The sequence below is a fragment of the Manacus candei genome, unplaced genomic scaffold, assembly GCF_025592945.1.
Source record: "Manacus candei isolate 608988 ecotype Guabito, Panama unplaced genomic scaffold, ASM2559294v1 h1tg000077l, whole genome shotgun sequence".
Taxonomy (NCBI): Eukaryota; Metazoa; Chordata; class Aves; order Passeriformes; family Pipridae; genus Manacus; species Manacus candei.
In genome coordinates, this window is record NW_026138125.1 from 8648750 (window position 1) to 8674126 (window position 25377).

At 38.4% G+C, this 25377-nt stretch overlaps 1 protein-coding gene across 16 annotated transcripts in view; it reads right to left on the reverse strand.

Annotated features, from left to right (window-relative positions):
* Positions 1-25377, reverse strand: part of BAZ2B (bromodomain adjacent to zinc finger domain 2B) — a 115092-nt gene that overhangs the window by 21111 nt on the left and 68604 nt on the right. For 7 of the 16 annotated variants that reach the window (XM_051810373.1, XM_051810369.1, XM_051810378.1 and 4 more), the window contains 17 exons: positions 24606-25004; positions 22436-23045; positions 20972-21268; positions 18562-18622; positions 17936-18044; positions 17569-17670; positions 12561-12771; positions 11051-11143; positions 10869-10930; positions 7689-7754; positions 6884-6949; positions 6209-6253; positions 5926-5958; positions 4682-4747; positions 2422-2562; positions 1411-1665; positions 413-627 (listed from right to left, as the gene is read on the reverse strand). In XM_051810373.1, the coding sequence (XP_051666333.1) occupies positions 413-627; positions 1411-1665; positions 2422-2562; positions 4682-4747; positions 5926-5958; positions 6209-6253; positions 6884-6949; positions 7689-7754; positions 10869-10930; positions 11051-11143; positions 12561-12771; positions 17569-17670; positions 17936-18044; positions 18562-18622; positions 20972-21268; positions 22436-23045; positions 24606-25004 (2831 nt within the window). The remainder of the gene's footprint in view (positions 1-412; positions 628-1410; positions 1666-2421; positions 2563-4681; positions 4748-5925; positions 5959-6208; positions 6254-6883; positions 6950-7688; positions 7755-10868; positions 10931-11050; positions 11144-12560; positions 12772-17568; positions 17671-17935; positions 18045-18561; positions 18623-20971; positions 21269-22435; positions 23046-24605; positions 25005-25377) is intronic. The other 9 variants (XM_051810375.1, XM_051810374.1, XM_051810382.1 and 6 more) reach the window with 6 other exon arrangements.

Here is a 25377-nt window from a genome sequence, read left to right on the forward strand (position 1 = left end):
CTCACCTTATGACCCCAGTTAAAGCATTTAGACAAGACATGTCTTGAAAAACAAAAGGAAAAAAGAATACTGCAGAAGATTTGAACAACTCTTCTAAATTATTCGCTAGACTACCTAGTACATTGCTTTGTAATCAACCTCATATTTTACTCCAAAAATTGCTGGAGAAATTTTGGTGCAAGCTTTGGAAACAAAATTATGGACCAAACATGGAGTTCTATTTCAAACAAAGTTGTATTCTTCTGTCATATCAGAAGTAAATAAAGGTAAGAAGCAGTAACTCGACCAATTTCAGCTTTCATTGTAAGAATGTCAATAGCCCTACTATAACAGAACAGTGTATTCACAGTATTTCTGAGCTACAACATTTTTATAATTTTATTTTTACACACCTATTTAGGAAAAATCTTACCTTACTACACTTTTGCTGCACGCTAACTCATTGACCAGAAAAGCAAGTACTGATGCTTTCTGAGCTGGCGTGTGTGCCTGGAAAGCTTTTGTCTTCAAGCTCTCTGTCAGCTCCGTTTGCCCACAGTGAGCCTCCATGAATATCTGCAGAATCTCAGACACATTGTCTCGATTGATACCAACACTCAGTAAGTGTTCCCCAAGAATAGTTTTGGCCTAAAAAGGATAAAGACATTTCAAACAATTATGTTTTAAAATATTATTTTCCTTTGCAGGTCGTATTATTGTTTTTAGAAGAGGGGGGTGGTGGGTTCATTTGCATTTTTACATAAGGACTTTTAAACATGATTATTCTTGAAAACTATTCAAATGTAAATCTTAAATACAGTAAAAAAATTATTATGTCTTCACCCCTAAGTTTTTAAGAACAGAGATAATATTAATAATAATTAAATAATTAAATAATTAAATAATTAAATGGATGAATTAGAAACTGATGAATACTGTTTTGTACAATGATGCTGTGTAGACTTCTGGAGTGGAAGAGAGCTGTACTGGCTTGAAAAAGAAGGCCAGTAAGAAAAGAAAATTATGAATGAATTGGAGTTTTGAGGAAGTCACCTACACAGCAGACTTTAGAAAAAGAAACAGCAAGATTCACTGAGAATAGAACATGAAGGTAAGAACGAAAAGGGGTAGGGGGAAAGGAGTTAATACACGTAGCCTCAGATGTGACAGTGCCCTACAAAAGGTCCAAATAAAAATGGGATGTGTGTGTGTAGAGAAAACGCCCAGAAATGTATGAGTTCTGGAAAATCGGAAGGTTGACAGGGCACAGAAAGTCTTGGAGTAACATTAGAACAGTAACATCAAAGAAAAGAAATAGGAAAGTGAATGGAAATCCAAATCAGAGAGGTGTCACAGAGGCACTAGGAAGAATACATTCGTATATACAGGGTGTTTCCTATGGATTTTTTTTCCTTTTTTTTTTTTTTTTACCTTGTATCCTGTACCAAGTCCTGGGTCACACACAGCTGCAGAGACAAGCTTCACAACCAAGTCCTGTACTTCTCCCATACTGTCCCCTATGTTGAGCAAACCCTCCTGAAGGACACTCAGGGAGGGGACATCCACGCTCACATCAAAGCCAAGAACTTTCCCAAAGTTTCGCAGGAACTGCACCACCATGAGACAATCTGAGAACGTGCTTCCATCGAGGACAAGGCCGGGGATGCGAGGCAGCTCTGGGAAAGGCTGGAAAGCAACAAAACCCAGTGCAAGCTTCAGCAATATATTTCGAAAGAACCCTTTTTTGATACCAGCTAAGGAAATGGGCTGATATTTCCTTATGACCTCCAACATGCCAATGCTGGAAGATAAAGGCTACAGGGAACCTGCACTCCCCAGCCATTCCACGCTGAAACACATCGACCTTTTCACAGTCCAGGAGGCGAGAGATTAACATGTACTTCCTTTTTGGTCAGGAGATGCTACCAGGATTTATGCTGAGCCAAATTACTGTAAAAGGTGGTGTAAAAATATTTAGGGGGCAAAGAGAAGGGATTTCTCTGACACAGAGAGGCTTGGAACCTGAGCTTTGTCAAGTCTTTAAGGACAAGAACTAAAAACACAGAAGACTGTGAGAGTAATTTTTTTTGAGCAACAGCTTATAAGAGTTGTCTAGATGACTACCTAGTGTCTGTGTACTGAGATATGATGCATATTCCTGATGTAAAAATAACTCAGAGTAAAGAATTTTTTTGAGGCAATCATGAAAGTGCTTTTTGGGAAGCAGGCTGCTTTTAAACAAAAAGCTTTTCATTAACTAAACATGTGCCACTGAAGCGCTCTAATATCTAATATATCTATTTGTATATATTACAAATAGTTCTCTAATTAGTTGGATCAAAACTTGAATGCTTTGGGTGTGGCTGCAAGAAAAAAGTTATTGTCAAATGATAAAATACACAAACAAAAAGCAAGAAAATAAGTTTATGTTGCTGTGATTACCTTCTGGTCTGCTAAGCACATATCTTCATTAGGCTTCTTTAGCTCCTTTGCCATTTCTAATTCCAATCTTCGCTGTTCCAGCTTACGTTCTTTATTTAATCTTTTTTCATCACGTTTCTCTTGCTTTAACCGCTCTTTTTCCTTAAGCAGAATTAAAAGGGCAGAAAATAAACCTTATATATTAAACTTACAAAGGAACAAGCTACAAATTTAAAAAGCACTACTTATGTAACCTTAGTAATTACCACAGCAATTAAGGAACTTGCATTAAAGTAAAGGGACAAGTGAACAACACATGGTTTAAAAATTCCCGTAATACACAAACTGGATATGAATAGCTTGTAAAACACAACAGATCTTTTCAAACAGGTAGATTCTGGGCTTGAATTACCATGTACTTCACATGCAATCTGAAAACTGAGCGGCCCTTTATGTCTCATTTACACAACAAGAACACAGGGATCATCAAGTGAAAAGTCAAGCTTTTATTACTTCTCTCTCCCAATGCCCTCTCCAGAGATGTCCCACACATTACTGCACTCCCTCTGTCACTCTAACCCACCAAGACTGACTCTGAATTTGGAGCTCCAATGGCCTTTCCTATCCCTGGCTCCAGGGGTTCTGCAGCCCCATGCCCAGCACCAATCCACTGTCCTGACAACACAATTCCCTACACACCTCTGTGCAACCAATATCAAGCGCAGAATGTATGGAATCTGCATCTGTCGATGCTCCTCTTTGGAGCACAGGACCGAGAACATACCCACAAACACACGGGGGGTGTGGGAGTCATGACTGAAGAATCTGCTCCAGCGGTGAAGACACCGTATGTGCTTTCCACCTGGGGGCACGGAAGGGCTGAAGAACCAAGCCAAGCTGCTTCCCGTTACTCGGAACCACTCTCCACTATTCTGTCAGTTTAGGAGGTCACTGGTCTCTTCCATTTACCACCACTCTGCTTTGCACAGATCAGAGTGTGGGAGATCCTAAGTCAGGGCTGGGCCACATGGAGTTCTGGCAGGCCCCACGACTTCTGATTCGTTCTGTTGATTCTATACTGAGTATTACTAGAGCACTGGTGACTCCTGTGGATAACCACTGTGACTGCACAAAGATCAGGACCTCTACTACTACAGTCTTTGGTGGATTTTATGCAAGATTGAGTTTCTCATTGGACACAAAGAACATGTTTGGACCAGTAAATTAACACTGGCAGAAAAAAGCAGTGACATACAGAACTCCCCATCTGCCCAACTGCTTCCTGCTCTGCAGCTGTGCAAGCACCCTCTGTATTGCCAACAACAGGCCTCGGATCTGTGGTGAGTTCATAAGGGACATCCCGTGTAGAAATTCACAATACACTAAAGCAGCACACAAAATCCAAAACTTTATTTTAAAATGGAAAATACTCCCTGGCTTGTTTTTTTAAATTGTTTATTGCCTTTTATCTTAAACTATGTCAAGGTCTCAAAGCCAACTGGCATTTCCTACAACTTGTTTTTGTCAATTAGAAACACTCCAAGCCTGAAGAAAACAAGAGGTGTACATATGGATATTTATGTAGCAACACAGTAATTTGCAGTTATGATTAAAAATGCAAACTTTAACCACTATTCTGTTTCTACCAGAGCAAGAATACAGTTACAGCACTGGATCAGACTAAACAATCGTGTAGCCTGGCATCCTGATTTCCAACAGTGGGATGGGTGCTTAGGGCATCATTTTCCTCTATTTCCTTGCACTGAAGTATTAGTCAATATTTCTTGGTTTTGGTCAGCCACTTTTATTTAAGTTTGTGAATACATCCAAGAGAAAAGTTTTAAAACTTCTTTGACAACTAGTTGCTATAATTACAGTTATTTTACTTCAATATCTTAGTTATCTGTACTTTATTTATAAAAGTCTCAGGATACAGAGATTAAAATAAAAGTCTCAGGATATAGAAAAATACATAAAACCAAAAAATAAGTTAGCAATTATGTCCTTCTGTATTTTACTTATGTTTCCTCTCAAAAACAACCAGAACTCTCAAAACTGGGAAATCTGTGCCAGTGTTCAACCATCACCCTCCAAGTAGAACAGTTTTTCTTAAGTTTGAACAGAATTTCCTGTATTTCAATTTGTGCCTATTACTTCTTGTCCTACCGCTGCCATGTATACAAATGAAACTACCCACATGTACATCAAAGACACTGCTCTTCTACAGATAACTAGAGAATGAAACCACGAAAACCTCAAGCTTTTCGAGGTTAATACTCACTTCTGCTTTTTTACGTGCTTCCATGGCTTTCATAAGCATCATATGCTGTCTTCTCCGTTCGCGCTCCTATTGAAGCAGGTAATATTAGAACGAAACTAATCCACATTTTCAAATCAGTAAAAAAGCTGAATAACAAATTTAGCATTAATAGACAAGTCACAGTAAATACTAAATATAGGACAAGAATGGCCAAGTCTGTGCATGTTTTAGTTCAGGTTTAGAAAGCAAATACAAGAACAATCAAAAGCAAAAAGGTAAAGCAATGAACATGGAGACAGTGTAAAAAAGAAGCATACAGGTTTACTTATGGTCAGTTGTGATGCTCCTTCATAAGCTGGCAGAACAAAAAGCATAATGGTTGGCTGGAACAGGTCAGTTACCTTACATCTGCTATGACGGAACTTGCAATTTACTTCTTCAATAGCCAATTCAGCAGAAATTTTATACTGGTCTTTCTCAAACATTGCAAATACTAACATTTTTGTAACCAAGCAACAAATTAACATTCTCAGCTCTAGATCAGTTTTAATCAAGCCAGTGGTGGTGCACATACGTACACAACAACACTTGGTTTACTGATGCCTGTCCCTCAATAAATTCTGGCAGTAATTTCAAATGCATTAAGGAGCACTGTTCTAGGGCATTAAGTATGGGAGCTTTGCCTTGAAAGCTGTAGAGTAAATCCTGGCCCCAGCAAAGGCTATGGGAATTTTACCATCTGATTGGGTGAGGCCAGGATTACATTCTAATGTTTCACTGTATAGTTGTAACAGCATGAATTTACCACCGGTTGAAAGTTAATTTTCTCAGTATCTTACAAACTTAGGGAAGATATCATCCTGGATTCTAAAACAGGTTAATTCAAATTGTATTTAAAATATCTGGATTCATTCCCAGTGAATGGGACAAGGTTTGCAAAAATTATACAAGTGACTATCTATTAATTTTGCATTAATCCCTGATTTTATATAGTAGTCAAATTTCTACTAGGACATCAGTAACATAGATCTCTGGTTTAAAACCTCACTTAGTTATTGCCATGTTCAATTTATACACATGTTCAACACATGTCCTTTTTTTTCCTGAACAGACAAGACAAGCAGATGTATGCAATGCACTGTGCTGTAAAGCCATGCAGCAGTATGTAATATGACAGCAGCCAGTGCTACATTTTATGCATTGCTATGACAACCATATCACAACCAAATCACAATGCGGTGTTAGATGTACAAAAATAAACATACCCATACCATATCTAGTCTATGCCTCTCCAACTCCTGGTAGAAAGAGTTGGCACAACATTATGAAACAGAAATCACAAAGTCATAAAACCACTTTATAATCCCCCAGAAGACCCCAATACCAAAGCAAAGCAACAAATCATAAGGCGAAAGAAAATCTGTGCAGGAATCAAACCCAGAATTTTAAAATGGTTTATTTTGAAGATTCCACCCCACCCCCATATAGCTTAAAGTAGTAGCTCACAATTGGCATTCAGTCTGTCTGGTCAACTGAACATATACCAACCTGGTGCTTCAGAAGAACAGCCTGCTGCCTTCGCATCTCCTTCTCCTTAAAAAAGCATATTGAAAACATCTATTAAAATTTACTGACCAAATCGCACAGTTTTGCCATACAAAACCAGCACATCTGAGTTGAATTCTACCTTCCCTGCCCCCCATGAGCTGAGCACAGTGTACGCGACAGGAAGTCTGGTGAGCTGGGAGGTCCCTGTGAGAACGCACCGAGAATGCCAAAGCAGCCATGCAAGTACCTATATGCACCATATTTGCCAGTGTTTGTAAGAGTTCTGCAGTCCTGTATGCATACAGCCTAGAAGAGACTAGGCTTGCTGAGAAACAATAAAGTTTTTGGATACAGTGTGCTTAAAGAATACATGTGAATAATGTTACTGAACGGGCATTCTGTTGTGCAAACCAGGCGTCATGTAAGCAAAACTCAAGGTAATGGCACACAAAAAAGTACTGTCGCTATATATTCACACATGTGTATGTCACACATACACAAACTCCTCTGCACATGCTTCATGCAATTATATAACCACATGGACATGTTATCGTGTGCTCTCTATGTACAGTTTCCTTAGCCATGAATATTCTTCCAAATTTACTGCTTTTTATACATCAACATACATTATGCACAATAACACAGTTCTTGTTTCTGGAGCTCCTCCAAACTAACCTTTATTCGTTTTTCGGCCTCCAATAATTTGGCATTTGCTGCTTCTTCCTTCTTTTTCTTTTTTGCCTGTGCATGCAAAAAAGGTCACACAACAGCACCATCACAAGTCGAGAACAATATGACTAGAAATAAAGTTATGTGCCTTTAAAAGTTAAAAAACATCATCACTTATTGTGTACATTACAACAGATCTCTTCCTCAATGCAGCTTTTGTGATGAACCAACTCCCAATTCACTTACTTCTTAAAAATTAAGCCAGAATTTCAAGTCCTACTCAAAATTGCTTCATCTGGCTATTATAAGAAAGCAAGTACTCACAGAAACAATATAAATGGCAAAGAGTTACTACTAATTTTTCCATCAATGAAGACTTGAAAATTAGCAATCTATCTTTGCTAGTACACTAGCAAACCCATTCCGTGTATCAGTATATTCTAGCATATATACAGACACAGTATTTTAAATCCACTGCACTACATCCAGAGCAGATCATTATACTGTTTGAACATCCTGCTACTGCAAACTTGTTCTCTAATAATTGAACAGCTCTGCTGTTAATTTTAGCACATACAAGACTTCATGTACAAAGTCGTGAACCTAAATGAACATTTCCAAGATCTGGGGCACAGTTAACGGAGATTTTTTAAGAAAAATATTTTAAGACACATGTTTGAACTGGCCTTTGGAAATCCAGGTTGTTAGAGTTGTTATATTTAGTTATATGCCTAACTACACATCTGACTGTCAAAATACAACATTCTTTAAAATGGCAACACAAAAATTACATTTGAGCCATTATTTCTACCTCTAAAATTTGCTGAGCTCGAAGTTCTTTCTCCATTCTGATTTGCTGGATTCGCTTGATTTTTTCCTACAAGAGTAAGAAAGTTATTTCTTTAAAAAAAAGATAAAAATATCGAGAAAGCAAATTTATTCTTACATTTGAAAAATGACCAAGTTTATACATACTTTTTGTTATGAAGTCTCATACCCACTGTAGTCAATTGTTTCCATACAATTTTTACTAGCATTAAAAGATGTCTGGTATAACCCTGAAGGAACCTACTCTTAGTTATGCAGAGGTGCTTATGTTTAAGTTGTCGTAGTTTCTTATTTTATTTTTTCAGAGGACAAGATTAATAGCAATGTAAACAAGCCAATAGCATTCAAATTCTAGCTGACAGTGGGGGAGCTATTTAGGAATGAACAAAGTGTGAGCTATGCCATGAAATACATGATGTTTTGAAGTGATCCTCCTGACCAAGAAATAGGGGGTTCTGTCAAACCACTGTTTTCTGCCTCAGGTCCAGCAGCCTTTCAGTCCCACAGGCAGCACAGGGAACCCGAGCTCTGAGAAACCCAAAGCAGGTGCTCTGCCAGCGACATTGCCCCTCATGAACCTGGGTAACACGCTCAGTCAAGTACACTCCACTTTCCACAGATTTTTAAAGCATTCAGGTAATTGAGGACAAGTTTGGATGCCTTCCTATGTAGTTTGGGGGATGGAGTTGTAAACATGTTGTAACAAAAGAAGTAACTGGAATAGCAACCGTGGGCAGTACAACACATTTTAGCGTGTTCCATGTGGAGAGAAGAAAATGATCAGGTTGTATGTGCACTCCACAGACAGATGCTGTGCAATCATATTCTGATTTATTCTTTTTTGAGAATTAGTTCCTAAAATCTGAACTAAGTCCTACTACATTGATTGAGAAATGTAATCATTGCTAACATTGGGATTATTTTACATTTCCTGTGCTGCATGGGTTTGTCTGTTAAATTAGCTCACATTAAAAATTTATTAGCCCATTATTTGAGATTTTATTATCTCAAAAGAACTGCCTGAGCCACAGTGACTGGGAAGGGACCATTATGAAGAGAAGCAATACATCCAGCTGAACTTGTTGTAAAGTTTTAACAGCAAAACCCAGACCACGGAAAAGTCCTGCAGGCTGGGAGGCCTAGATCAGAAGCCTGAAATGGAGCTCAGTGCTTTTCTTTGGAACAGCAGATGTTTTCCCGACAGTGAGGGCAAGCCCATCTGTATGGAATACACTGTTTACCTGAGAGCTGGTCTGAGACTCTAGAACACGGACTACCGCTAAAATCTTACTTTCTGGAGAACACATAGGTATATATATTCTTTATCAAAAAATAACAAACCAAAATCAAGTCCCTAAGAAAAGATAATCTAAAATATTTAACAGTAAAGGAACAATCGCAGAGGAGAAAGACATACAAAATTTCCTGATAAATAGAGCTCCAATACATGAGGTCTTACAAACTTCAGGCAAATCTTACCAGCTCCTTAAATTATTGAGAAAGTCCAGCATAAGACTACATTATCCAGCAAATTAATTCAGAGGCCTTGTTTAGACAGTGCTGAACTTTTATTTTCACCATGTGAAGGCTCACAGCATGGACCTTAAGTCTCTGTTATCCCCCATTACACTTTAAAAACAGTACAGAAGTTGAGAGCATGTACTACACCCTCTCAATTCCACAAAGGTTAGAGTTAATGCAGAACAAACTTTGCAGCAAAGAAAGCATTAAACATCTCTGCCTTGTCTCTGTCCTTGTTTGTGAGGTGACCATCCTGACCCTCTAACAGGCTGATGTTATTTCTACACTGCCTTCTGCCATTAATATATTTGAAAAATCCCTTTTTATTGTCCCCTCCAGCTTTGTCAGCTTCAACTCCAACTGAGCTTTGGCTGCACAGATTTTCTCCCTACAGTAGCAAGCAGCATCTCTGTGTTCTTCTCCTGTGTGATAGTTTTCACCCTAGGCCTTCCTGGAGACCAGCCTGTAACCAGGAAGGAACTAGGGAAGTGACCAAGGAAGTATTCCATGCTATTCCTTTATGTAACCTGAGGTACAAACAAAGCCGAGCGGGGAGACCTCGCTCTCTTCTCTTCCGGCGAGGTTTGGGAACAGCGGGTCCCTGTCTCGGCCTTGCTCATCTGGAGCTGAGGCCTGCAGTGACTGCTGTTGTCTGCCACGCGTGAGGGGACAGTGCTGGGCCGCGTCCAGCCGTCCTGCTTTTCTCAAGGGAAGTGGTGAGATTTTTAATAGTTCTTTATTTCGTAAGTTACCGGGTTTCTCGATTGTGCATACTTGTTTTGTTTTTGTCCCTTTTTGCCCCTTTTTCTCATTTTCCCTTCCCCTCTCCCCTTTCTTGGGAGTTGTACATAATATCCTTACTGTATATAACAGTATATATGCCAAAATACACATATATTTTGGTATAATTCAGTTGGTTTCAGTTTCTCTCAGTTTCTATAATTTTTTTCCTTTCCTCTCTTTGCCCAAAGGAGGTAGGGGAGCGGCTTTCACTGAGCTGTTGGAGACTTGGCAGGAAGCCAGCTCAAACTTGCTCACCTTGTCACTTACAGGCAACTAATACTAATACTTAATTTTGAGTTTGGGATGTTGAGACCAAATACAGACACTGAAGTGCTGGAGCGTGTCCAGAGAAGAAAGGGCAATGGAGCTGGGGAAGGGGCTGGAGCAGCAGGAGGGGCTGAGGGAGCTGGGGGGGCTCAGCCTGGAGCAAAGGAGGCTCAGGGGGGACCTTCTGGCTCTGCAACCCCCTGACAGGAGGGGGGAGCCGGGGGGGGTCGGGCTCTGCTCCCAGGGAACAAGGGACAGGAGGAGAGGGAACGGCCTCAAGTTGCACCATGGGAGGTTTAATTGGATACTAGGTGAAATTTCTTCAAGGAAAGGGTTGTCCAGCTTTGGCACAGGCTGCCCAGGGCAGTGGTGGAGTCCCAACCCTAAAGGGATTTAACAGCCATGTGGGTAGTGGTGGATTTACTGGAGTTTAAAATTTTAAGTAACATACACTGTGTGCTCTTGAACACTAGATTTAAAACATACACTTTGCTATCAGCATACTTAGTAATTTACTAAATATTTGAAGCACCTAATTCAATAATTCAAAATATAATTTAAAGGGCTCATTTAGGAATCACAGAAAGTTTACCTGCTGCTTCATTATCTTTATCTGCTCCTTTTGCTTTCGCTTTTCTTCAGCTGCCATAATAGCTAACAAACAAAAGCAAATGAATTAATATCAGCAGAACATGACAAGAGACAGGTTACTTTTAATTAATGCTTTTCAAAATAATCCGCTAACATGCACAAACTTCCACAAGTAATACTTACCTTGCTGTTTTTTTGCTTCCTTGGCAGCTCGTGCTTGTTCTTGCTTCTGAAGTTTCCTAAGTAGCTTTATTTGTGCTGCTTGCCTGGCTATTTCTGTTACAAAAAGAAAATATTAAGTTCATAAAAACAGTGCTGTCCAACAATAAAGATACAGTCCATGTTCCAGGCATTTGTATGTTGTAAAGACAGAGTAAACAGTGAATTTCTTTTGTACATGCTGACTTTTACAAAATTTCACTATCGACTACCTTTAGTGGCATCTCATGTATCAGTAACTACATCAACAGTGTAAAAACATAGTGTAAACACAGATATTTTCTACATAAAATAAAATACTATTTTTGGAAGAAAAGAATTGTCTATTAAGTGACAGAATCAGGCCAATAATGCTGCACCATTTTAAAACCATTTCCTTCTTTCTTTCTAAAGCAAAAACATTTTTTCAAAAGTACTATATCAACCTTTTATTCAGAAAGATGGAATTGCTGTTTTCCTTGGAAGTCCCCCCATGTAATTATCTAATTCTTTTTTAACAAGACAGGGAGGGCACACTCATCTGGGTCACACCTCTCTTTCCTGTGGCTACCTAAATCTAGCCACTCTTATGCTAATTAGTAACCACCTGAAGCTACCCTTGGTGAAATTTGAATTAACTGCTGATAAAAGCCAGCTGTAGAAAGGATTTTCTGGAAGTTGAATTCAGCTTGCTTTTCAAGAGGTCCAGGGCCTCTCTGACAGCATTCCCCAAAATACAGCTTCCTGTGCAATGACTAAGATCCAGGTAAACATATAGAAAATCCTTGTATAGGTCAGATGATGCTGTAGATACCAAGAGTAGTGTAAATAGGTAAATGACAACAGGGAAACCTTCACGCTTCCATGGGGAAAGCACACAGAAGAAGCAGTTACACCTTAACTGAAACAGAATCTGTAGCTGGATATTAGAATTTATGTCATAGACAAGAACTTAAACTATGAGCTATGGAAAGGCCAAGAGATACAGAAGATCACTTGGTTTAAATTGGCACAATCCATGAGAAGGATGTGGTTAATGTTCACCATGCACCTGAAAAGGACCAATGGGAAACACTACAAAAAACAGGGACGACAAAACAGTACACCTGTACTTCCATTCAACTAGTATGTACTGTACTGAGCAAAATTTAAGGACTTCTAAAACAAGCTAAGACTCTAAAAAGAAATCAAAGAAACTAGAATTCTTAGTATCAAATGATAACTCCAAAGTAATAAGACTCTCATGCCACAGTATGAGGACAATAATCATAGAATGGTTTGGGTTGGAAGGGACCTTAAAGCTCACTTCTTCCTTTAAAACCTACACACGTTTACTGATCTCAAAAAAGCCTTCAATAAAAGCATGTACGGAGTTTCCCAAATCAAATGCTGTATACTCATATCCTGGTGAAACACATCACTCTTCCTTAGGAAAAACATTAACTCTCTATATCCTAATACCCTCTGTTTGTGAAAACAGTAAGACATTTCTTACCTTGGGCCTGGAGCTTTCTCAAAAGCTTTGCATCGGCGTTGTCCAGGAATTCCGTGCTGCCAATGTTCGGCGGTCGGCCCTTGCGGCGCCTTGTCCGTGACTCCTCCCTGGAGTGCTGTCTGTCTGGGTTTGGTGGTCGTCCTCTACGCCCTTCCATCGCTCTGATCCGGGGAATGACCTCCTCTTCTTTCAGAAGACACCACTGCACACCCTTTTAATCAACACATTTCACAGAGAGGTATTATAAACACAGATTCAAAAAAAAAGACAAATAATTCTGACACTTGAGAACATGAACAGCAAGAGACTTCTCCCCCCCCCCGGTAAGTTATAGATAGAAAATATGTGAGAGCTGTGATATCCTATTTGGGTAGGACAACGCTTTGATGATGCACAGAAGCTATATATTGAGAGGCTATCACTCAGAACTTTGTAAACTGTACCACTATGAAAGATTTTGAAGACTATTCAATGACATACAAAGTTATTACCTAGTAGGTATGCCATTACTATGTTATTTTTAATTATTTCTGATCAAGTCAAATTGCTCAACCCTTTTTAAAAGGTGCAATGGATTCTTATTTTGTGAACTCAAAACCAAGTATTCTGCTTTCACATAATCTACTGCTCAACATGAATGAAAAAATGTGTCAAGCCGAGTTGCTGTCTTTCAACTGAGTGTTTACAGAAATTCCGACATACATAACAAGCAAATGCAGTAATGTATTTTCAAATACTGCTTTCAAGTGGCGTAGATCTCAACAACTGAGTTGAAAAAACAGACGCATTTCAATCTTGAAGTTTTAGCACAACTGAGTTCTCTCCTCATCCATTGTAAATTTATTTGTGCCAACTTGAAGCAATCAACGTTTGTAACTTTTAAGCATCCATGTATCTGAACTAAAAATTCAGATACAGATATATTTATTCTCTAACTAAATAAAGTATGCAGCAGTACATTCCACTCTTGCTCTCACTGTTCTTACCAGAGTATTTTGTGGAATCACAAAAGAAGCTACTGAAATACTTTGTTCATAAAAATACCCAAGTTAATCCTCACGTAGAAATAGCTTTACATTAATTGATTACTGAAAAGTAGTTTATTGCCCCTACTGAGCAAAACAGCGCAGTCTAGCTGATCCTGTTTGATTGAACATCCATATTTCAAAATTGTAACATCTTTTACCATTTCCCCAAGTTTTTGAGAAGCACAGGGAAAAATATGTAAGCTAAGTATCCTTTGGGACTTCTCCATAACTTGCCTTAAAAAGATCTGCAGATTTCAAAAATGCCTGCTAAAGCTGGTAACTTAGAAACTCATTAAATATCAGTTCAGAAAAAATACATTTGGAATGCTTAAGTTTTCATATTTATATGTACATAAACATTAACATCAAATCTGCTGTACCATAACATAAATGATTTTTGCTTATCCTGGCAATTTGTCTTTAATTAGTTGCACTCATTCTTCACAGTTACAAAAGTTTAACATAACTTCAGTAAAAGCATTAGTTTGCTAATGAAACATTCAGGTTTCAAGGGAGTTATCAGTATCTGCAAAGATACCTTTTTTAAGTCTCAATACTCCCAGTTAAGACCATCCCAAGAGTACATGTCACACTTGGTCTGCAAACATTTCAAAGGGCTTTGTTATTAGTTATGTTCTGAAAATGCACTGCTCAGAACCATGACCTATCTTTACTGTGTACGGCATCATGCATCACCCCTAAGGACTTTTCAATCCAAAATATTTACCTCTAACACTTAACCATAAGTTCTCTTACTATCTTTTAAGAGTATTACTCAGGTGTAACTTTGATTTCCCTGCCTGGTACTTGAATTAAAATTTATCACAGGTTCAGTTTATTGAGGTAGCTTCAATACTGTAGTTATTCACCTACACCAACTTCCAGCCTAGAAAATCTTATTCCATAAAAAACAGATGCCAGGAGAGGGGAGACAAAACAAAAATCAGAGGAAAGGAGAAGTAGCCATAATTCAAGAAGTACTTTAGAACCTGCAATGGAAATCGCTCTTGCTCTGTATTTGTATGTCCCGTGGTTACTGACACTAATGATAATAAATACACAGAAAAGGAAGGCAAGAGGTCTGCAAGATCGTCAGTGCCAGAGACCACATATTACGTGTATTACATTTTCCTAATGCCACCTAAAAGAGAAACTAGAGGCTGTCAAATGAAGGTAGTAGCAAGTTCAATAGGCAAAAGGAGCAGGTGTTTCAGGGAATGGGGAGAAGACTGTTTAATGCCCTGACAAAGGACATTGTGCATGCACAACTTTCCACAAGTTTAAGAGAGGACAAGACAAAAATAGTCCAGAACAAAGCCATTAAGGGTTAAGCAAGAGGTGACTGACCATCTACATTTTGTGCTCAGACATCTTTTAAAATCTAACTCAAAATACATTTCTATTAAAAAAACGTACAATCTAATACTCTGTGTGTATTTTCAATATTCCAAAGAAAAATATGGGGGTTGAGCCCTAATATAGGAGAATCACAGGCCTCCATAAAATCTAAGCTTTGCCACTCAAACATTAGAAAAATAATGGGAATTACACTGTGAAATGTTGTATTTTATTGCTGAAACTAATCAAAACAAGAACTGCATTCAATTTCTCACCTTTGAGCATCTACCATGTACTGCAACACCGTGCTGAATCAGGACATTTACCAAAAAGGCACCAGACAAGTACATGTGGAAGCAGAATCAAGCTCAAATCCTGCTACCCAAAATAATGAACAAAACCATAGGCACTTTACATGAAGCAAAAATCCACAATAATTTCAGATTAGATTTGCGAGGAAAAATTAACAACAAAGCTTTCTAAAATGAATTGCAGAACTCAGAATAGGACAAACATTCCTATCCATATTATCTAAACTCACGAGGACCTGTGTCCTCTTTAGCATCCCAAATCACATTCACAGTAATAATCTTTCTAAATCACAGCAGTTTAAAGCTTCCAGGTCCTGTCACTGAATTTTCACATTTGCCAACCACCACTTCACCAAACTTCAAATGTTCTTCTAACCCTACTCTTTCAAGGCCCACTTCTGCCAGATCTGCTTCTCTGTTACAGCATTTAATTGCTCTTTGAATAACCTGTAATATCTGGTTGCTTGCGTACCATGAGTAACAAACACAGGCACTATCAGAAGCAGGTAATCCACATATTTTTGGTTTGCTATAGGTAATTCTTCAGTATAACTGATTTAGCCTTAAGATAATTTTCTTCACATCTTGTTCCATCTTAGAGTTCTCTGAAACTTACCCCATCCCTCTGGATACTGCATATCTCGAAAGATGACAGAAATATAAAACAAAGAAAAGGAAGAATAACCACAAAAGGCTGTACAGAATAATCAAAACTACCACAAATGCAGATATAAAATTTCTGGAATCACCTCCAGATATCCATGAAGATATGACTGTCCCATATTATTTTGAAGTTGGACAATTCAAAAAACTGCAGTAAAAAGGGTGCAAATTCTTTTCATGAAGTATCAGTATCACATACTGTTTTGCTGGGTGCATATTATCAGTCTGAGTGCAGCTCCTATGTTTACATTATAAACTTTTCATTCATACATAAAATGTAAAGACATTTTAGCACAGCTGACACAGCTGCCCTCAGTCTCTTTTTCTAAAAAAAAAATTTTCCTTTGTTTACCCAAGTCTCAGTAGAACCTAGCACAAACTCTATCAGTAGAAACTACAGTTTATGTGCAGCAACTTAACGTTCACCCTGCCAGCCCTGCCAGTAGAAATCTGCCCCTCTCACTGCCTTCGCTCTCAAGTTTTATAGATCACAGTTCAACTCATGAATTAAAGGGAGAAGAAACAGATAACTAGAGAAGGGGACAACACTAATGAAGTAATATGGGCAAGAGACACAAAAAGGTAACAGGGTAAAAAGTGAGCAGATACATTATGTTCACAGTACAAAGAATTATTTCACTCAAACAATTCAGGTACGAAATGAAGTTCACAACTACAGGAACTCGTAACTGCTGTTTTCTGAAGGCCAAACACAAAACAAGTTTAGCAATGTTTTACCCTGTAAGCCAGGAATCAGTAAGCACCACCTAGAAGTAGCTGCTTACTGTGAACTCAGTCTTCAATGCTTTCAAATTTATACCATGCAAACATTAATATTTCTACATGGTATCACAAGGACATAAAGCTTAACTAGAGCCTGAATTCAAGACTTGCTGAGAGTTAGTAACATGTTCAGAACGCTTTTCTTTTAAAGAAGCAAATATATTCACTGACAGAAGTCCAAAAACCTTTGGTGCGCATCCTGAAGAAATGGCAACATGGCCAAAATTCAGTAACACAGCATGGCACAAACACAGTAACACAATTTCCCTAAACTTCTAGTTTTACTTATCCTTGTGTGGTTTATCTACACACAGTCTAACAGTTCTACCACTGTAAAGTGTAGCTGGGATAGCCCTGCATTCCTTTCCTTAAGTCTCAGGATGCTCAGTCAGTGTTCTTGATAAGGACACACTTGCATATAAACATGCATTTTACACATATATACAAACACACATACACATATATAAATCATGCACATGAACACATGAGAAGAGTGGGATTTAACGCATACATATAAACTACTATTGATAGAGCTTGTCCACAGTAAAGGAAGACATAAAGGTTTAAGTCAGGAATATCTGCACACTAAGATAGAATAGGTAGCTCAGAGTTTCTGTACCAGCCCAATCCAGGATCAGAGCTGATCATTAAAGAGTGTGAATTCCTGCTCCCTCCAAACAAAAGCACTGAAGGGAACAGCTTTCAACACTGCCTTGGGTCCAGCTCTCAGCATCTCAATCTCGCTACTATTAAAGAAACACGCATAAGTTTTAGAAATAATTAGCTAAAAACAGGCAATGCTTCAGATTGCAGCAAAAATTACTTCACCTACACTTAAGTTAATGCTCCTTGGATCAAAGACTTTACTTTTTAAAAAGTGGATACCTGCGGTCCATCTCTGGCTTCATAGAAGTCACCCACTCCTATTTTTGCACTGAAGCTGAAATTGTCCCTTGAGATATCCATTATTCCATTTCTGCTGAGATACTGAAAAAATCACATATTTTTCCACTTCAGCTTGTAAATAATTACAACCCAGCTTTGACGTACAGCTAACTTTGTGAGTGTAATGTTTTGCACATTCTGTCAAAGGGATATGCATTTATAAGAGTTCAAATCAGTAACAGACCGAGATACATTACACCTCATATCACAGGAAATAAATATCGTTACTGGAGAGAAAAAAATTGCACTTTTTAACTGCAGGCATGCTTAGTAGCATTAGAACAGAGAAGTTAAAAAATGAATGTACCTTTACTACTTCAGGATACTGTCTCAGCTTCTTTCCACAAGGTGCAAAATATGCTACTTCTCCTTGAAGACGACCACCAAAGTTTCTGATTCGGGTTTCTCTTTGCCACCTGGAGTAATATGAAATAGTTGCATACAACAACACACTTTTAAAAAAGTACTTCATGTCAACTTAAGAATTTTACAAAAAAAAGAAAAGAGGAGAATGTGACTAGAGTATCGCAAATCAGACAAAATCAGAAAATTTTATTATGTAGATTATCCAAACCGACTATATATGGATTTACTTATATCAAGCTACTTACATATTACCAGATTTTAAATGGCTTAGAATTATACTTCAGGGAGTTATTTGGAGTCTATATTGACTCAGATCTAGCAATCACGATTAATTTCCAGTGGCAAAACTGCTAAGAGACAGGTCATGTTTGCAAAATAGCAAATTTAATGCACAAAAATTAACACACAAGATATGTTGACCCAGTCACTGGAAGTTGGAAATCTAAATTGTTGAAGCCCTTTCCTTATTATTCAGCCTCAAAAATTTTTCAACTGTCATTTCTTTACCAATTGACTTTTGAAGGTATTATCTCCCTTTAAGGCAAGGCAAGTACATACACGACCTACCCATATTCGAGAGGAACGCGCAGCTCCCGTTCATCCGCTACTCTTCGTTTTTTTGAAATACCTGAAACAGAACTTCTGATTAACACCTAACAGAACTTACAAAATGAAAACATTCCTAAAATGTACCTTTTATGTTTGTATTCCCAAAACAAAAGATAAATAATTTGTTTCATTCTAGGCATTATGTACCTCAATTACTAAGAAAAATCACTGCAGCTGTTCTCCTTTTGAAATACATTTTCCTCTAAGTTTCCTGTAACCTCTTTCTCTGGAATTGTGAACAGAAAAACCTAACTATTCTATACTTAACGACTCGCTTTGCTTGGTGCTCTCGTGTATTGCTAAAATAATTCCTTGCATACCTCTTTTTCTAGACCAGACTATACATGATTTTTTTCAGTACAGAGGATGCAAATGAAAACACTTGAAAGATCCATACATTCTAATAGGTTCAGTCTTCTTAGAGTACTGTGCATAGACAGCAGCTACCTGCCAAATGCAGAAAATTTTCAGGACTATTTCAGCTTTTCCAAGTACAAACAGATGTTGTGTTTGATGCTAGTGGAGAGACTGAATCAATATCACAGAGACAATTACCAAATGTGGGGTTTTTAGTGTGAGCCAAAGGCTGGTCCTTTTCTCAGGCCTCTCAGTCAGCTGTAGGACATGAACTATGTACACAGAACAACTTCTGGAAGATGCACTTCTCAAAAAGATAGTTTGGACCTTGTGTAAAAATGTGCCACATCTCTTCCCTGAGTGAGTTCCATTATCAAACTGAAGCCCTGGTTCCAAGCTCCTACAGCCGGGAGTGTCACACCAGGCCAGGGCACAGCTCCAGGTGAGATGCCAGTAGCTGCTTCCAGGTAGTGCAAAGAGTCCTCTAGATAAGCACTGAGGAGCTGCCCGTGCTTGGGTGCCAAGCTTTAGGCACAGGTCTGCACTCAACCTCCCCCCCCCCGAATATTGCGTTACTGCAAACGATCCCAGGGGAGGGAGGGAGGGAGGGACAGAGGGAGGCTTCTCTTCCGAACACAAGTGACATGAAAAATGAGCTGTCCAATGCAAAACAACACAGCGAAGAGACCACAAGACCTCTTCAGTGACTGACCAACTCTAGGTAAAATGGACACAAACATCTGTTGGTGTGTTATGGTGATTCTTATTAGGTGATTCTTAGGTGAGTACTATTACATCTAAAACAAGGACACAAAACTAACATATTCTACCTCCTACCCCTGTAAACAGACAAAAATCTGCTATCAGTCTTTTCAAAGCATCATAAGTTAACACAGAGCCCTGAACTTTGTAAGTTAACAATTTGGACTACTTCTAATCCATGGGAAATCTTTTACTGACTGTACAATTAACAGGTCTGTTTCTGGGGAAAATATGAAGTAAATCACATTATGCTGCTTCAAATCTAATGCCCTTGATGACATGGAATGAAATTCCTATTCCACCGAATCCAAACATAAAAACCTATTTATAAGTGCATGTCCTCATTTAAAAATCTACTTATATGCATGTTGATTAAACATCAAGTTTCTAATTCATGCAATTTCATTGTTACCACGCAAATTAACAAGTGTGACTTTCAAAAATGCATTCTTTACTGTAGTCATAGTAATTAGTAAATCTTACAAATTAGTCACCAAATAAAGAATTTTAAACACTAGGTAACATCAGGCAAATGCTAAATGTACTTTTCATGAACCTTTCAAAAATAAGTCCTTGCAAAAAACCATAAACTCTACTGAGAATTTTTAAATAATAATGAATAAAGTTATACTCTGACAAAATACAGTTACAAAATTTGTCAAGGAAGGGGCAAAAACAGAAGATTCAGAATGCCTCCTATAATGCCCAGAAATTACAAATAAATAAGAATAACTAGTTTAGAATAAAACAGTAAATAACAAAGACTAAATAACGAAGAGTTTTAATGTAATAAATATTGACTCTGGCTATTTCATCCTACCTTCTGTCAAATAATTACATGAGCTAAAATGTCCTGGTCTAAGTGTAATGTTCTAGTCTGGAGAACCTGCAATTCTGCTGACTCACTTTAATGTCTGCTACAAACACCCATGAAACAATCACGGAGTCAATCAGCTGAGCTGAGGTTGGAAGGGACGAAGTGTCAAAAGACACTTGGTTCAACCTTTCATGGGAAAGGGAGTCTGGCTGAGACTATCTTGTCCCCTGACCAACTGGCACCTGAAAATATCCAGTGAGGGGGCCTCTGACACATCCCTGGGGAGGCTGTTCACTGAATAATTGTTCTTATGGTAAAAATCTTCCTTCTTGAGATATCACTTGATACCAGCACCTGGACTACTACTGTAACCCCTTTTACAACACATGCACTCAGCTGATACAGGCACTATAAGAGAAGACATGGAGATACCACAGTGGGCACTTGGCGGGAGGGCGGTGGGCGCTGTCCCGAGGAACACCGCCGGCTGCGACTCGGGACATAAGGCAGCTGGAGCCGAGCTGGGGGACTTTGCTACTTGGAGATTGAGCGGGGTGGAATGAGCTGCAAGACCAATGGAAGAGCTCTTCACAGAGGATGACGTTTTATTCAGTTTCAGTGGAGTTTTTTCTCCCTCAGTGTCTGTATCCGATTCATCTTGGTCTTTATCATCCTCATCATCTTCCTCCTCAGACCCTTCTGTATCTGACTCAGAATTACTGTCAGACTCTGTTTAAAAAAAAGTGTGGCAAAAGGCACATTATGACTTGATAACTACTGGAAAGTACATTAAATTCTAACACTTGAAAAGTCATTTGTCTTATTATGTATGTTTTTAATAACACCTCTTGACTATAAATAGAAGGTTATAATTAACTACCTAAACTTTACAATTACTACAACTATGACAGCATAAAGTAATTCTGCATAATAATGCACTGTTCTTTTGAATGGGAAGAGGTGAGTGACAGAAGCTGCAGTCTGTTCACCCCAGAATGAGCTATAGCTAAATCATTCTGTTAGCCAGGCAATAGCTGGGCACTATCCCAAGAAGGGCATTTCACAGGGTGTGAAATCCATCGTGAAGAGGAAGAAAACAACAGAACTGGGTACAGGTTGAGAGGTGTCAGAATTGGAAGTACAGCGATCCGGGCAAAGGAAGAGTTACAATCAAGGATACACAGGGTAAGGGACTAAAGATGGGCTGCACTGTGAGAGAAAAAGATTTGTACAGGGTATGTGGATGAGAGGGAAAGAGAATAATGAAGGTGGAGACTGGACCCAAGGGATATCAGCTCACAGGGGAGAAAGGAGTAACTGTGAATACAACAACTCTTTAAAACAGTCCTTGCTTTTGTTTAAGAGCCTTTAAAATAACAGTCTGGACTGCAGCCCTTAGAACTGTCCAAGTTCTTGCTCATGGACTACTGTGCTCCTGAATGAGGCGTAGAAACACGCTTTTCTTGCCACTCTTGACAATTTGAAGGCCTTTGTTTAGTCCCTCTCTGGTTAGGGAAGCCTAAGCTCTGCCTGCCAGAATCATTAACCACCAACCAGACAATTTCCATCCCATCCTGAGCACCTTGTCACATCAGCAGGACATGAGCTACAGGCCAGGTGACCTATGTGGAAGGCAGGACTCTGACAGCCTTTCCAGAAGGCTGTGGAGCCACCTTACTAGGGCAGCTGACCAAGTATCAAAACACTCCAAACATGATTTTGGGTGTGATATAATGGGGATGGGGAGATGTGCTCATTTCAAGGATATAGGTAGGACAGTGTGGGCCATGATGGCCAAATATTTCCTACCCCTATTTTAAAATATGGTGGGAAATGCATGTTTTCAAAACTCAAAAAATAAACTTTTTGCTTTTCCTATTAAAAAGGTTAAACCACCTGATTGGCTATCATCAGAATCATCATCTTCATCGTCCTCATCTTCATCTTCATCATCGTCGTCATCATCATTTGAGTCGTCAGAGTCTTTACTGCTGGGGGCATCTGAGTCTACCCCTCTGAACTGCTCCACCACCAGTTTTGCAGAGTGGAGGCGGTGTTGTGGTTTTACTGCATTTACTGCATTATTGCTGACTGGTTTATCCTTTCCTGAACCAGGTAACACAGGAGAGGTAGAGGGCATAACAGGTGTCCGGTTACCAGCTGGTTTTTTCCCACATGCACTCAAGTTTACTGGCAAAGAAAAGGGGGCACTACTAGAAATGGCTACGCTTTCATTGCTCTTGGTCTGGGGTTTCGGTTTCGTAGTGAGTGCAAGAGGAGCCTCCTGGATGACGCTCTGAATAACTCCATTGGGTTGGTGATTACCTAAAAGTGCATTTGTCAGGAATGGGTTAGAATGGTTGTTTTCCAAGGATGTCAGTTTTTGATGAGCTGGTGAACCTGATGTTGATTTAGGGCTTGACAAAGCTGCGATAACCTTCTTCAGGTTCTTAGATGATTCCTGTTTCTTTAGCTGTGCTGCTGGGAATGTCTGTTTATATTGTTCCTAAAGAAATAAGAAGACAGGAATAAAATGTGGAGGTGTTTGGTTTTCTTTAGTATTCAGGCAGGTGAACACTAGGAAATTATAAACATCTGCTAAACTATTTTCAGTACGTCAAAAGCAGGCTACACAGAAGAGATGAGCAACCACAAGTTACACAAATCTTGCATGATTTTCACTGTAAATCAAGTAGGAAAAGACAAATTGAAATCAAGACTAAGTTGATCCAAATTATGTAGGGAATATTTCTCACATGCTATATTGCTCTAGACAGTGACTTTCATAAATATATTAAGTCTCTTGAAAATAGTAATTTTTAGAAAGAGACTACTCTTGTGTACCAGCATAGGAAAACCCCCACTTACTACTTATTTCTGTATATAATAATATCATTAGTGAATGTAAAACTACCTTTAATAATTTTTTCATTTAAAAGCGCAACATAATGCATTTTTAAACACTAATAGCCACAATACCAGCAGAAAGCTAACAGAAGACTCTTGGCATAGAAAAATTTTATTAAAAAAATAAACGGGGTGGGGAGAAGGCATTAGTCATAACTGCTGTGATATACTAATTTTTTAACTGAAAAAGTAGTTCTTCAAGGTTTGCCAGGTAAAACTTAATCAGTAGTGGCTCAGAAATGCACGTAAAGCTTACACTGTCTTTAGTCTAAAGACTCTTACAAAGAAAAAGACCTCACATCATCTTTGATGGAAAACATAATAAAATGGATAAAGATGGTATCTTTTCAATCAATTTTTAAAAATAAAGTCAAGCGTAATACATTCTGGAACTTACTAACATTTAAAACTGAATCTGAAATTATGAAAACCTCCAAAATAAATATTCACACAATGCATACCTCCAGTACATCTTTTAGAGAAATCAAACCACTAAATGAGGATCACCAGCTAAAGAGCACCTGGGATAGTGGAAGGTGTCCCTGCCCATGGCAGGGGATGGGACTGGATGGTCTTTAGGCATCTTCAAACCCAAACCCAAGCTGGGATTCTAAGAATCTACGGAAATAGCCCTACTGATTTTAATAGCTATCAGCGCGTAAATATCTGTCTTTAAAGAGCAAACAAAACTCGAGGTTACATGGAGCATTTTTTTAAGAAAGGCTTTCAACTTCTTTTTTTTAAAATCATAATTAAAACAGGTAATTTTAATTACTTTGACTTAAAACTGTCCAACTTGAAATGAAGTGAAGCTGCGCTTACAATACTAGATACATGAAGCATTAAATCAACATTCTCACTGAAACTAGAAGCACAGGAAAAATATCCAGGCCACACGATTTATCCATGAGTACTTTCCTTATTTTGATACTGATTTTAGCTGCACATTGTCCTTAAGAGATGCATGACCCACACAATCTAATTAATTTACACGATTCAGAAATCCAGATTAACTTTAAAAGCACATAAAAACTTCATGATTATGAAAAAATATACACTTATAATTTTAACACATTGTATTTAAAAGAGCTTGACAGCACAATGTTCCATCTTGTTAAGCAAGTAACACAGATCACAAATAATCAAAACATTCACTCACCCGTTTTGATCTGACATCGCTGGTCAAAGAGAGAGATTCTTCAGAGGTATTTTTATTCCCTGCTTTGAGTAGATCAGGGGAAGGAACTATGAGTTTTAAATAGGTTTCCTTTTTGGCTTGATGTACCAAAGACAAAGGTTTCACATTAGGAACCAATCCTGTAGACTGTATTACACTTGTGTGTTTGTTCACAGATTCCTCCTTTGCCTGAGAGCTTTGGAAAATAAACGGAAGCTGCTGTGACAAAACCTGAGGCTGCTTCTGCTGGGACTGGAATGATGAGTGAGTCTGGGAATCAGACACAAGAGGTATCTGCTGGTGTGTTCTTTTTTCTTGAGACTTTTCATGTGTTTTTTGTCCGTCAGTTTTCGTATCTGTTACATCACTATGCATTAGCACCTGCAAAATATGTATTTTTGACTGTTCACTATAGAAGTTAAAAATCCTTTGATAAAAACAACGCATATGATCAGTCTCCATGAAACAATTATACTATTCTAGGCAGAGAATCAACAATAATAATTTTTAAATCAGTCTTGTAATATATTTATTGTTCAGTTAGGTTTTTTCCCCCAGATAGTTTCAGCATGTGCAGACAATGCTTACTAGAGAAGGAGTATTAAACCATGGTTGTTCTAAATGTATTTTTGACTGTAAACCTAACAGGATACAAAAAAATTCAAATCTTCTCATTCTGCTGCCTACCAGGGAAAGTAACCATTCTAGTAGGAAGAAACCAACTGCTGAAGCAATATCCATAAAGATATATTTG